General features: G+C 33.0%; 1 protein-coding gene across 7 annotated transcripts in view; it reads right to left on the bottom strand.

Moving 5' to 3' along the window:
• Nucleotides 1-3,504: 3,504 nt before the first annotated feature.
• Nucleotides 3,505-15,012, bottom strand: part of LOC115221369 (dual specificity protein kinase splA) — an 83,237-nt gene continuing 71,729 nt past the window's right edge. For all 7 annotated transcript variants that reach the window (XM_036510820.1, XM_036510819.1, XM_036510822.1 and 4 more), the window contains exon 9: nt 3,505-12,865. In XM_036510820.1, coding sequence (XP_036366713.1) covers nt 11,922-12,865 — 944 coding nt within the window. In that variant the 3' untranslated portion in view covers nt 3,505-11,921. The remainder of the gene's footprint in view (nt 12,866-15,012) is intronic.

The raw sequence follows: 15,012 nt of genomic DNA, 5'->3' as shown, positions 1-15,012 counted from the left end.
TGGTACATGTTTTGAGGACGTGGCAAACCAATGGTTATTTGCTGCATTTACATCTGTTTGTATTGGAGCTTCTGGCACGTACAGCATGTCGTTTTCCAAATTTCTGGCAGAGTGAATTGTTCATGATGCTGTTTTTCTCACAGGTGGTGCCCAACTGATCCAACTATACTAAGTAGTCGACAAAATCAAAAACAAACAATGCGCATGTGCAAAATAAAAAATATAAAACGGTGACAATTTACCCATCGCACCCTGTCAGCAATTAGAGAGTCTGAACCAAGCTTTGAAGAAAAAAAAGATCCACTCTAGTGAATCGAAAGGGAGTGATGTTTCACCAGGACAATGCATGACCCCACACTGCAAAGATCACATCATAGAAGATTGAAGAGCTTGGTTAGGAAAAAATTCCTCATCCACCTTATTCTCCTGACCTTGCTCCATAGTTTACAGAATCATTTGGGGGACCTAACTTTTGCAAGCCAGGAGGAGGTCGAAACTGACATTTCAGAGTTCTTTGATTTTGAAATCAAAAGAGTTTTACATTGATGGGATTAAAAAGCTTGTAATTAGATGGAAGGAAGATATAGATCATCAGGGAAAATACATTGATGATTAAATTTCAATTAAATATAACATTTGATCACTTGTTTTCTTTATTCAAAATTTGGACAGAACTTATGAGATGACCTGATATATATATATATATATATATGTATTTAAATTTATGAGAGAGAGAGAGAGAGAGAGAGAGAATATTATTTTAATGTGTTAACTTGAAGAGAATAGTGAGTGCTAATCATAGCTAAATCAAAACCTCAATGATTTGACGGAGGATAGGGCAGTTAAGAAAAGAAAATTCAGCAGCTGCAACACAGAACATGTTATTATTACCATGATTATTAAGACTTGCATCACTATCAATGTCTTTGGGTTCACTTTCTCTATATTTTTGGTAAAAACATTGAAATGTGTGTTAATTCCCCCCATCAAGTTTTCCTTTAACTTTTGTATTTCTGCTGAAATACTGTCTTTTTTTCTGTTAATCTTTAAAATAATGAAGAATATATATCAAATAACTTCATTATATGAGTATAAATTAATATGAAATTTTGTATCACATACCAAGAGGTGGTGGACTCGGTTGGGTTGGTATGAAAAACATTAGCCGCAGTCAGCCCCACCAGCAGACAGATAGCTTTTACTCTGTTGGATGAAAGACAGTGTGTGCGTGAGGAGTGATATCAACTACCTCAACCTATCATGTGCCTAAGCACATGGGAGCCTGATATTTTTACTTCTACCCAGTAGTCTCAATAAGATAGGCTTAGCCTCTGTAATTTCAAAAGTTAAGTCTGCTATAAAATGTTTAATACAGTAGGTGCAGACGTGGCTGTGTGGTAAGAAGCTTGCTTCCCAACCACATGGTTTTGGGTTCAGTTCCACTGTGCAGGACCTTGGGGAAATGTCTTGTCAGTGGATCTTGTATACAGAAACTGGAAGCCCATCTTAAATGTGTGTGTGTGTGTCCCACTACCACTTGACAACTGGTGTTGATGTGATTGCATTCTCATAACTTCGCAGTTTGGCAAAAGATAGCTAGAATAAGTACCAGACTTTAAAAAAAGAAAAGTACAAGGGTCAATTCATTTGACTAAATGAAAACAAAAGGCCCAAATTAGAATTAAATAAAATATGTAGGATTGAGTCAGCACTAAGCCCAATGATAATAACAAAAGCACTCAGATAGCACAAATCTCTGCCAAGACAACACCAACATCCTCTCAACGACTAGCCAGAGATGATTTTTAAAATGTGAATATCTGAAATAAATTCGAATGCTCTCACAAGTGAGAATACTATAAATGAATCCAACTGCTCTCAAAAATTAAGTATAAATATGGGAAAAATAATCCAGAATCCTTATCTGGTACCAGATTGATCCCAAAATCTAATCAGTTCATGCCAGTCATGAGGCTAAACATCCCTGAAAGTTTCATCCAAATCCATCCAGCATTTCTTGAGTTATTCTGTCCATGGACAAACAAATATGACTGAAAACAAACAATGGTTTCAAATTTTGGTGTAAGGCTAGCAATTTCAGGGAAATGGGTAAGTGCTCAACTTGTACTTATTTTATCAACCCTGAAAGGATGAAAGGCAAAGATGGCCTCAGCAGAATTTAAACTCAGAAAATAAATGGACAAAATGCTGCTAAGCATTTTGTCCAGCATGCTAATGATTCTGCCAGCTCACTGTCTTCTTCTTAATAATAATAATAAGAAGAAGAACAACAACATAATTTCTAATAAGGTCACACCTTTGGGAGGAAGAGCAGAGTCAGAGGAAAACCCAAATTAACAGATTCTGTTATTTACTGCCATAATAATAATAATAATAGTAATTATGTAAAAAAAATTCCAAGGTCACGCAGAAGAAAGGTAAACGTACAATATCATATAACATGTAAGGTAATAAAAATAGTAATAAGAAAAATTAGACTGGGATTAGATTTATGAACTATTAGGAAAGGATGAGCTAGAATATATGTGTGTGTGTGTGTGTGTGTGTGTCTAAGGTGAACCTCATGAAGATGACAATGATTACACACACATTCATATATATATATGTATATATATACACACACACTCACAATAAAATAGAATTACACCAACAATAAGCAGCATTACTTTGGTTGTTCCAATAATAATCTCATTAAATATTTCACACGGAAAGTAGTAGTTTAGAATAGGAAAGTATATATTTAAAATAAAAAACACTACACTAATGAAAAATGGAAATGAGGAGAATTTTTGTAAATCTATGTAAATTTGCATTAAATGTGAAGAGATGATCAATAACACTGTTTCTGGTGGCATATATTTACAGACATAACAGAGGGAAATGATTTAGTGTACTGGAAAATCTGTTAGTTTTATAGAATTAGTACAGAGGCATTCATCATGTCACTGAAAACTGTGACTATGATTAGTGAAATAAAATTTAAAATATGCACATGTTAAATATGAGTGTGTTTTCCCTATCGATATTTCAATTACAACAAAAGAGCTGAAGAAATTATCTTGATACAGTAACTTTAAACCCAGAATATTGATATTGAAAACAGACAAGATAATAACTGTGTTGGAAAGGATTTTTAAAAAAAACCCTCAGGATTTACACATATGAGCCAAATACACACCTTACACAGTGGATTATTATTAAATAAGAAATGATAAATAATATACGCTTAGATTTACCCGAGGCAAAAATTCAGTGAAAATAGAAAATATTAATAAAAACTACTGATAGAATTATAATAACTGATGATAACATCATTAATAATATCAAAATAGGGTAGTTAAAAATTGTATTTCATATGCTTAGATTTTTAAATAGTTTTAAAATATCTTTTTTCTTTAAAAAAAAAATCAATAAACGATTGTGTTATGACAATTATCATATCAACATGGCATTTCAGATAGATGTCTCTTATTTTTATAAAAAAAAAAAACCCATCAGGGTCTAAAAGACAACAGCTGACACAGAAAGCAAGGGAGAAAGAGAGAATAAAGAAAGGAATGGTGATAACAAAGTGGTTTCACTTCAAATTCATTTTATACAAGAAAGAGTTGACTTTTCATTAAAAAAATATATATAGAGAGAGAGCCATATCTATGTATTTTGTGACACTACAAAATTAGGTCTCACGAGAGGCTTTTCTGGTAATATGAGATGAGGAACAAATCAACAGGCTTCATTGTTATTTCAGAATTTATTAGGATCTGCTTATATCTTCTTCCTAACATGCTGAAAATACAACAAAAAATATATCTTTCTAGGGCAGAAAGACAATGCATAACGGATATTAACCAATCCAATCTGTAAATTAACAGGCTTTGTAATGTATGCCGTTTGCTTGCCTTATTTGAAACACAGAAAGGGGTAGGACTTTGGCACCCTTTTATTTGTTTCAGTCGCAACATGGCTACAATCCATGTTACAACACTTTTCTTATACAAACATATTTCCAAGTCAATGAAAGAACCACTTGACCTTCTATAAATAGTACCCCAATCTCCCTCAAATTACACCATGTCATCTTAATAATAAAAAAAATAAATAAATAAAAGATGCATTGGATATTGTGGTCTTATATGCACAGAGGTTTTGAAAGAAAAAAATGGGATGGTCATGGCTAGAATACCTTTGATCATAGGAGGCTTGCTGTGTAGCCATTTTTAATATTAACAAACAAGACTAATATTTCCAATGGTGGAGCCATAACTGAACTCGCTCCAGTATTTACTGATATTTTATTGACTATGAAATAACAGGAAAACTTAATCTCAGTGAGAGATGAAGTCAGAATTTAGGTGAGCACAACTTAATACTGCAATGTATTTATTTGTGTGAGGCTTTATATGTTGATCAACTCACTTTATGCTGATGACTCTGCCAGTTCGCTGCCTATAGTAATAATAATAATAATAATAATAATAATAATAATAATAGTAGTAGTAGTAATTTTTAGCATAGATATAATGCTTAAGATTTTGGAAGAGGAGAATAGTCAATTTAATTGATTCCAATATTTGATTTGTATTTTATTTTATCAAAGCATGAGTATGAAAAGTGAAGTTAATCATGGTGATATTTGATAGAAGAAAATACTGCAATGCCTTATCTACTCTTATAATTCTGCCACTCTAGACATAACAAAAATGAAGAAAATATTCTGTAGATAATTAAAACTGAATTGGAAAAAAGGAAACCCAGAGCTTGTTGATTTGTATGGCATAAAGTATGGCAAAGATATGATATAAACTCAAGTTCATGAGATTCAGCATTTAAAATGAAAAGATCAAGCAGTAATTGCAGGTAGCTTATGTCATCAATGAAGATGCATTCTGAGCAGATAAGATTTAAATAAATTATATTTTTACTTTCATCTAAGCACCTGTATAAACACCAAACTCAATGGTTGAGAAAAATGGTCAGTTTCTTTTGGGGAGTGAGTGGCTGGTGGCAGGGTTTATCTTATCCATGGCATGTTTTAAGAACTTCTTTTTAGAAAATGTAAAGATATCTCTCCTTCCCAGCAGAAAATCTTTGCAAGAAAAAATGGAAAACAAAAAACGTGTGCTGAGGATAATCAATCCATCCATATGTAAGTGGCTAACATATTTGATATGTAGTAACAGTTAAATGGGGTAAATTGCTTTAGACAGAAACTTTTTATTGTATCTTCTGCCAATAATTTTTCATCATTATTGAAACACTTATCATTAACCTTATTGAGACCAACCACTTTTAATGAGGAAGGAAGACAGGTTAGTTTTCTCTAATAGACCGAACATAGGGATGCATGTGTGTTAATGAGGAAAAAGTAAATAGTGAACAGCCATGGAAAAGAAGTACTCTAACCAGCAGATAAAAACACATTTTGTCCGCAGGGAATGATTTAAAAGATATTAGAATTCTAGAATTAAATAAGGCAGTAGAAAAGATGTGAAGGTAATAGAATGAGGGTTTGTGTGATATGGCACTTAACCCTTTGGCATTCAGACTACTCTGTCAAATATAATGCTTATTTACACACATCGTTTTGAATTAATCATGTATTGTCCTATAGCTCTGAGATTTCAATGATGTGATGGTTTATTTTGTTTTGAATGACATTGTAGAGTAGGTGTGGGAGGCCAGATCTAGCTGGTTTGGATGCAAAATATGTGGAATATTTGGACCAGCTGTGGCTGTGTTGTTGAAGTGTTATATGAAGTCTATCTTAAGTGGGGCCTCATGAGGCCCATCTTCCCTCCTTAAATTATAATCACCGGAGGAACAACAAAATACTGTAAGTGTTCTTACAACTCTTGTGAGAATAAATCATGTTAGTTTACTGTATTGATGCTGCTTGGAGTAACAAACTATTCTTAGTTTGTGTCATCTATTTACAGACTGGAACATTTGAGACAAAAATAGCTTAGTCAAAGACATAATGCAAGGCTGATGACAAGATAGAAACTGTTGACCTCGCAGCTGGTTGCTACTCAGCCATCTGCATTTGCAGCAGTTATGTATATCTAAAAGACTAAAACTAGTGTAAAAAGCAAAACTCAATGCCAATAGACCAGCCCAGGATTATGGCCATTGACTAAGAAAGTAATAAATACTTTGTAACTGCTGTTGCTATATCATGTAACTCCAACACTGTATGTACATAAGAAGTTCTATGAGACTGACAACTTTTCAAAATTCAAGTCAGAGGAAAAGGAAAAACAAGGTATGAAGCATTAAGGTTTAAAACTTAAGCTCTCTTTCAGCTTGAAATAACTAAAAAAAAATGCAATCAAATATAAAAATGCATTTATTCTGTCTGGAACTGCAAATGTTTAAAAAAAAAAACTTTTTCATAGAGGAAATAAACTTTATCAAATCTAAAACTGTATTTATTAATTTTATCAATAATAATAATAATAAATAAAAGTAATAATTACTTATTTTGTTTTTTCACATGGAACAAAGACAGGAGTATAATAGAGGGGGGAGGGGGCATCTATTACTAGTACTTATTAGTTTTAATCAATAATTTTAAAAATTGAAAGGCCACGAGGCTTCAAGTTATAATTTTTATGGAAAAGTTTAAAATATTTGAAGTTGTGATGTTCATATATACCCAAAGAGGATTCTCAATATAATGAATAACAAGAGAAATAAATATATTTTATACATAAAAGAGATACCAGAGCTGAAATTTGGAAGATGTGACATTCATGCATTTTCATTCATTCATTTCCCAAGATATTTGTTTGTGTGAGGTATACAATAGATCTAGTTTTAGTTCTTGCAATAAAAGAGTACATGTGTGCATATGTTAATTTTTTACTAGCAAACTTTCATCAATTTATTGACAAAACTATAATAACAACAATAGTAATAAAATATTAAAAAAAAATGTGTAAAAATATATTACAATCACCACTAACACCCTTTTTGCAGCTACAAGTATGCAGGTGTTAATGTACTGACAACTATATTCTTCCTTTGGCACTAGTAATACTGTTAGTTATAAAGGCTGTCTTTCACCCACACACTCACAATAGCAGAAAAATATATATGCACCTATATATATATAAATTTAAATTCATGTATAATCCAATATATACAGGAAGAGTATATACACACACACACACATATATGCATAACAATTTTCTGTCAATAGAAATTAAGAAATGTCTGAGATATATGCTATGGTAAATCTTATTTCAAAACAATTTATGATATATATATATAAAATTAATCATATTATGTTATTTTTCCTTCTATAGTTGTTTTTGTTGTTTACTTTGGTATACTGATATAAAATATTCAGAAATATAGAAGGCCAGTAATAGAGTCAACATCTTTGACATCTGATAACTAATTCTTGTGTTACTCTCATACTCAATAGGAGAGGTTGGAAAGACAAGTTGACCCCAGCACAATTTGATCTCAGAAAGACTCTCTATTTTCAGTACCAACTCAAATCAACCCTCTCTTTTTCTATGTGTGTTTTGAATAAGACAGCATTTCATGTCCTATAGTTACAACATAAAAAATTTTTTTTACAGAATTAGTGGAAAATATACAGAACCAACTGAAGAGGTTATATTGAACCAGCTCTAAATGCAAACTGGATGTGGATGAATGTATGTGTGTGTGAAGAGGAGAGAAAGAATATACTGGTATTAGTTTTTCTCTTGTTTTTGGAGTTAAGAATCACTTTCAATATTGATTTCAAATTTTGGCACAAGGCCAGCAATTTCTGGGAAGGGGGTAAGCCAATCACATCCCCCACATCTGGTACTTATTTTATTGACCCTAAAAGGATGAAAGGTAAAGTTGATCTCAGCAGAATTTGAACTCAGAACATGCAGATGGACGTAATGCTACTAAGCATTTTGTCTGGCATGCTAACAATTCTATCCACTCACTGCCTTATATCATTTTGAATATTAAAACTAAGGGTAACTGTTGTTGACAACCTCTCCTAATACAGAGACTTCAATGGAAGTGTTAATGTATGAATGAACAGATATATGTATACATATGTACAAGTGAGTGTATCTTATTCAAAACAAAAGGGAAATTTTGAAAATGCAATAAATATATGCACCCTAGGCTCAGAGAATGAGACATGTTAAGACCCAGTAAAGTTTGGGTTTCATGGTGTAATGGCATATAAGAGCTAAACCTCTCTATGGTGATAGTACGCATGTTTTTTCCAAGTAATATTCTCAGATGATCTCTTAACATATAACATAACCCCCTAACATGTAGGGGAACTGAAACATTGCCAAATACAATGTTACAGTGTCCAGTTGATTATTTCAACTTTTAATTTACGAGTAGAAAGTCTAGAAGCTTATCCATTCAGACACCTTGTCCTTACAGAATTTTGGAAAAAAAAGCCAACTCCTTCCAAAATTGACAGAGACTACAAAGTGAAAAGGCAGTGAGTATAAGGTATTGGATGGGTATCTCAAGTGATCTGCATTCAAAACTACTACTACATCTCCCTTTAATATTTTTTAATATCATTCTGTGTGCGTGTTCTTTGTCACTCATTTCCTTTACCTCTTGCACTACCACCCACGCCCTTGATCTTGAATTGAATACCATGACATCTTTCTACCTGGATTGAAGCACTAATTCCTTCTATATCTTGCCACATAAGTTCTGGCTTCTCACTCTTCATCCACATCATTGTATTTCAGAGTTTTGACACGGACACAACAGTTCTCACCCACTTCAATCTCTTTATAATTTACTAGCATGGAGTAAAAGTGACAATATTTTCTCTTTTTTTCACACTCAGACAAAAGGCAAGAGTCAGGACAAGATGAAGTTCAGCTAACGCCCTAAATACAGCCCAACCAGTTTTCTCATTTTATTTAACTTTAAATAGAAATATAAACAAATTATTTATGTTGCAACTAGAGTAACAGGAAAAAGTGAAAATCTTCAACATATTTTCCATCATCATCATAAAAAACTACAAAAATTGAGCTGTTATAATTTACTATCAACACTATAGTAATACAGTAAATGTAAAAATATTAATGATGCCCCCTTTCCCTTGGTGCCCTAAGCGTGCGCTTATTTTGTTTAATTAGATTCTTCATTACTCATGACAACTGAACTTTAAGGCCACAACTGTTATCGCAGCTACTATAAAAGACTGTCATCACATCACTGTTGTGTATATTACAATGTACTTTGTATGGAGTATTGTACAAAGAATAACAATAAGAAATGGTGGTTTGGTTGAGTGTGGTAAGTTATAAGTACATTGGCTTGCTGATCACAGGTTCACTCCATCACCATTGCCAAAACTGAGGATGAATCCAGTTAGTTATAAATAAGCACATTACATAGAGCACTGTGCAGTGTCTTTATGACTTGTTTCAAATGCTCCCACGAGCAAATTCCATCTGTGGTTGAAGATGAAAGATATCCCCAAAATAGTCTGTAGTCTGAAAATTGGAATAATCCCAACCATATGTTGACTTGTACTAGTAATGGAAAGGGAGAGATTAGAGTTATAATTAATAGTGCATAAAAAGAAATATGAAAACTGACTCAAGAGAAACACGCTTTGTGTGTGTTTGAGGCACAAAATGGTGTGGTTCTGTTTTACCTGTGATTGGTAAAGAGAGGCACATAGAAATAGGAATTACTCTTAGAAAAGAAGAGTAAGAAAATATTTCAAATTCACATTCCTCAAAATAATATTATATATAGAATTGTACTCTGACATATTGTGTCTATGGTTGGATTGGGAAACACAAACGGTTCAGTCTGTCTGACCTTAAAGGGGTACTACTGAATGGAAACAATTCACATATGTGGGATATTTTTTTGAGGGCAGGAGCTTAGTATATCTGAGTTGTTAGTAATCCAGCCAACCAGCAGGTTGGCTCCTTCACCCCATTAAATATCACCAAACAGAGACATGAACATTGTTTATTCCCTCCCATCATGTTTGTCTCAGCAACACATTCACATTGTCATTATTTTAGCTTCTATTTCTTTTCATTTTCCCCATATTTCTTTGTTGCTATGCATTGGACAAGTTTAAAATCACTTAATTTTAGTAGCTGAGGCAATTTGACTGCCTCCCCCAAACTCTATCCTTCAATCCTCATAAACCCATCTCACCCACCATGAAAAACACTGATCTATAGACAATCATAATAATATCTTTCGTGTGCATTATCAAAATGCTTTAACAACTTTATATATGATAAACACATACAACAGTAATGCATGGTTGTAGAATTTTCTAATAGCCTTGCATCAACCCAAGTGTAGTCAGTGAAATTGGGTAGATAGAAACTTTTATAGAAGCCTGTTAGAAGGGCCATATCTGTTCTTTGGTGGTAAACTTAATTTGCTGTTCAGTTTAAAACTAGTACCTGGGGAGCTTTTATCAGAGTCCTTTCTGCTACAAATATTTACACTGGGCTCTGGTTTGATAATTCATCAGTTACAAGGACCCCCACTCCACCTCTCTTTATCTTCCTTTTCAGTCTGGGATGCCCTGCAACTAGTCATAAGCACTGCTCTTCCTCCTTTGACTCAGCCACAACAAAAATTGTTATACTTTCATATTGTCACTATATCACAAGTAGGCATTATATATCCACTTATCAAAATGGTATCATTACTGCATTCATGTTTTAGCCACATCATTACGAACCATTTTCATTGTTCATAACAAGGCAGCTAATCTTCATGGCATTATATATTATCACTTCAACACTATTATATCTTCACATCACAGTTATAGTCTTAGATCTATATATCTTTCTCACATCAATGTTATATCTTCATAGCAATATATCTTCCTCACATCACTGATACATCTTCATAGCAATATATATCATCTTCACATCACTTATATCCTTAGATAATGATGAGTCACTGTTACCTCTGCATATCACTGTCATATCTTCATACTATGATCAGTTCATTGTTATATTCTTGTTACTACACACTACAATATCATTCTGCAATTATTAAAAATGTATTAAAAATAACATTTAAATGTGTATATATATGTTTGTGCATGAGACTATAAATCCCACCCATTTACTGTTGAAGTATAAAAACTGGACTCTTAGAAATGATTTATATAAAAAGGGGGCAGGCTAGAGGTGTGAATATACCATAGCAACATCTATGTATGTGATATAAATTCTATGGATGGAGTTTATCAGTGAGGCATCTCAGAATAATGAATTGGTGTATACAAGAAAATTGTTTGTAATTTTAGCAAAATATATTGTTAATAGATTCCTTTTCTCAGTATTTTTTCAAATTTTTCTCTTAATTTTTATGAGAAAGACAGACAATTAAATGTGTCTATGTGTGAGTGAGAGACTTTGTATAAGAAAGAAGATAGATTATTTGTATGTGTATGAAATATTTCTGTACAACTTTAGAAATATCAAAAGTTGAAGTGAAAGAGTTCTGTAGTTTAGCAATTTGTATGTAGAAAACAAATTAGAATGTAAATTTACTACTTGATTACAGGCAATGAGATAAGGTTGGATGTTTGTATGTAAGAGTAAGAGAGAATGTGTGCAAAAGAAAGATTGAATGTGTGCATGAATGTATGTGTGCGAGAGAGAGAGAGGACATCTGTATGTGTGCAAAGTATTTTTGCACATCTTCATAAATTAAAAAAAAATCCAAAAACAAAACAATATGCATTTCCAATTATGCATTTCAAATATAAGCACCCATTAGGAATGATAAAAATCTGATGGGTGAGTAGAATAGTTAGAAAAGAAAGACAATAAAACACACATACACACACTCTAAAACATTCTTTCAGGCACTCAAAATTTGATTTCATGTTATGTAAATATTGTTGATTAGCAAACAGGAATCTGTCCGGACCGTTCAGCAGCTTCTGCAAGATTTGAAATCCAGATTTTGAAGTCTGGATTTTCACCCAGTTTAGCTCGCTTCAAGGACTGATCTTCCACAGTCACCTTCAGTTCACCAGTAACATGTAAATTCTGGTTCACTTCCAGACCTGGACAGGTTGGTTTTTCTTTATTATCACCGGAACATTTAGTATTATCCATGTGTGTAACTCTATTCACTGAACTGGCACCAACTGCAAAGCAGCTGTTTTTGTTGATGTTATCATTATTATTGTTGTTAAAAGTAATTTTATAGCTGTTATTATTGCTATTGTTGTTATAGCCAGCATTGCAGCTATTAGCTGAAATGCTGTTGTTTTTAATGTAGCTAGCATTGTAACTGCAGTTAAAATTGTTGTTATTATTATAGTTGTTATTACATGTAGCAGTGTAGCTAATGTTAGAACTGTTGTATATGTTGCTATTATTTTTATTATTATTATTATCATTATCATTATTATTATAGGTAGCACTGCAGCAGTGGTTGGAATTATTGCTCGTTAGGCTCCTGCTTGTAGCAAGTGGAATATGATTTGAGTGGAAAGTCAAGCGTGACTGAGTCACTAAATTTGATGTTGTCAGTATTCCACCACCTGTCTTGGTACATGCGGCAGCAGTAGATAATGGTTGTAAATTCTCACTATATTTCAATGTTTCAGACCCCTCAGTGCATTTTATATCAATTGTCAATGCCTGTGCAGCTGTGACAGTTTCTTCACCATTTGCAACATTTGGAGTAGCAGAACTTGCAATATAACAATCCTCATCTTTGCCTTCAGATTCAGAGGTCACCGCATCATGACTATCAGATTTCTTGTTTAGCTGTAGATCTTGGTATGATTTCATAGATGGGTGTACATAGAATGTAGCAAGTGGGATCTTCATGACATCTAGTTGATGAAAATGAAAAATAAATTAATTTCATTGTTTAGCAAACATCAAACATGTTTATGTGAGAGCAAAGACAAGCAAATGTTTTATTGAAATGTAGAGCCATATAAAGAATTCATTATACATTTTCTGTGATATTTTCTGTAATGTTACCTATTATATAACTTGAAAATTTAAGGTGAACTAAAACGATTTGAAAATTATATTTTTAGGTCATTGTTATTTAGTCAGCCTGCATACTAAACTTTCAGACTTTTTTAATGGTCAGAGATGCAACAATCATAACTATCTTGGCTCTGTTTTTCAGTATTTCTCATACTTTTTTTTAATCACATAATCTGTTTTTTTTTTTATGACAATAGGATATAACTTGAGGGATATTCAGCTATTTTTAGCCAAATGACTGCCTAGAGTAAAGGTAAAGAACCTTTTTAATATTATAGGTGAATTACCAGTGCATACGAATGTGTGTGTGTGTGTGTGTGTGTGTGGTGGGGTGTATCTGTGCTAAGAAATATAACGAATCCTTAATTTTACAAACTAATTGGTTTATAACTAATATTAAATTATTGTTTTGGTTTTAATGCTTAAGCCATTTTAGTTTTTACAAAGGAGATTTTTAGCAGCTTCATCAATGGGTAGTCCCAAGTTTTAATGGAGATGATGGACTCCTCATCCTGGTGTAGGTTTCACTAAAGGACTACACACTTTTTAGAGAGATAATTATTGTTCAATCCTCTTCAAATATCTGGTATTTATTATTACTATTATTAATCAGGTGGTGGGCAAAATGCTTAGTGGCATTTCATCTGTCTTTATGTTCTGCATGCAAATTCCATCAAGGTTGACTTTGCCCATCCTTTCAGGGTTGGTAAAATAAGTACCAGTTGAACACTGGGATCAATATAATTGACTTGCCTTCCCCTAAAATTACTGGCCTTGTGCCAAAATTTGCAACCAATATAATTGACTTACCCCTCCCCCAAAATTGCTGGCCTGTTACATAAAATTGAAATTCACCAGCAATCCACACTAAAAATAAACGTGTATAGTCCTAGGTGCACTATGTTTGGAAAAAAAAAATGGAGTGGTCATGGTTGGAAAGCTTTTCATCATAAAGTCTGTTCTCTTAAAAAAATTGGTTTTGGTCCAGTTAGAAGAAGTTTTCATTATTGAAGGGTGGAGGGAGTTGATAGAATTAGTGGAAAAAGATTGAATTTTAGTGCTGGACTAGATAATAATAACGAAATTATTGTGTATAGTGCTCAGGTGCACTACAATTCATCAAAGGTGCATGTATAGTACATAAAACTATGTGGAAAGTGAACAGTGTAAGAATCATAATATACATATGTGCATGCATAAGGAGTGAGGGATATCAGGTGTAGTGTTGGCTAATTTCAGGAAGTATGGAGGTTTTAAAGGATGCAATATCTTGGCAGCTAACAACTGATACAGGTAGTTTGTTCCATGCTTCAGTAATTCTGAGTGTGAAAAAATGTTTCCGAAAGTCATAGGAGCTGTGCTGTTTTCTGACTTTGTAGGTATGTCCACATGTGTTAGACACATGGAGTTCAAAAGGGTACTCAAGGTGCATGATGGTTAATAATTTTGGAGTTTTATACAACCTAGTTTGGCAGAAATGGTAAAAATAACAAGAAAAAATCCAAAGTAATTACATGAATGATTCTCAAAGGGTGCTGTGTGCTGCAGTTTTAAAAAATATAACTTGTGTAATTAACTTTACTCAGCTACAGAACCAGAAAATAATGACCAATATAAATCATCTACAAAACCCCCTGTCAAATTTGGTGTCTTGTGTTCAGGAATTCAGATCCAATTGATATCAACTTTGCCTTTTGTGCTGAGGTTACAATGATCAAATTTTTTGTCCTCTCTAACATATAGTTAATACTGAAACCATTATCTTAGGCAATATCTATCACAGTATATACTAGCAAGAATTAAGAGGTTTGTAGTTCTTATTAAAGGCATGTAGTTTCTTATTTAATCTTACTGCATGATACATTGTGCAAATGCTTTTTTCTATAACCTCAAGCCAACTAAAGATTTGTGAGTAAAATTTGGTAAACAGAAAGTGTGTAGAAGTACATCAAAAGAACCATTCCTTTTCTTGTGTGGTAGA

The sequence above is a fragment of the Octopus sinensis genome, linkage group LG18 (genome assembly GCF_006345805.1).
Source record: "Octopus sinensis linkage group LG18, ASM634580v1, whole genome shotgun sequence".
In the NCBI taxonomy this organism is placed as follows: Eukaryota; Metazoa; Mollusca; class Cephalopoda; order Octopoda; family Octopodidae; genus Octopus; species Octopus sinensis.
The sequence above is the reverse complement of the archived record's forward strand: the minus strand, read 5'-3'. Positions and strand labels throughout refer to the sequence as shown.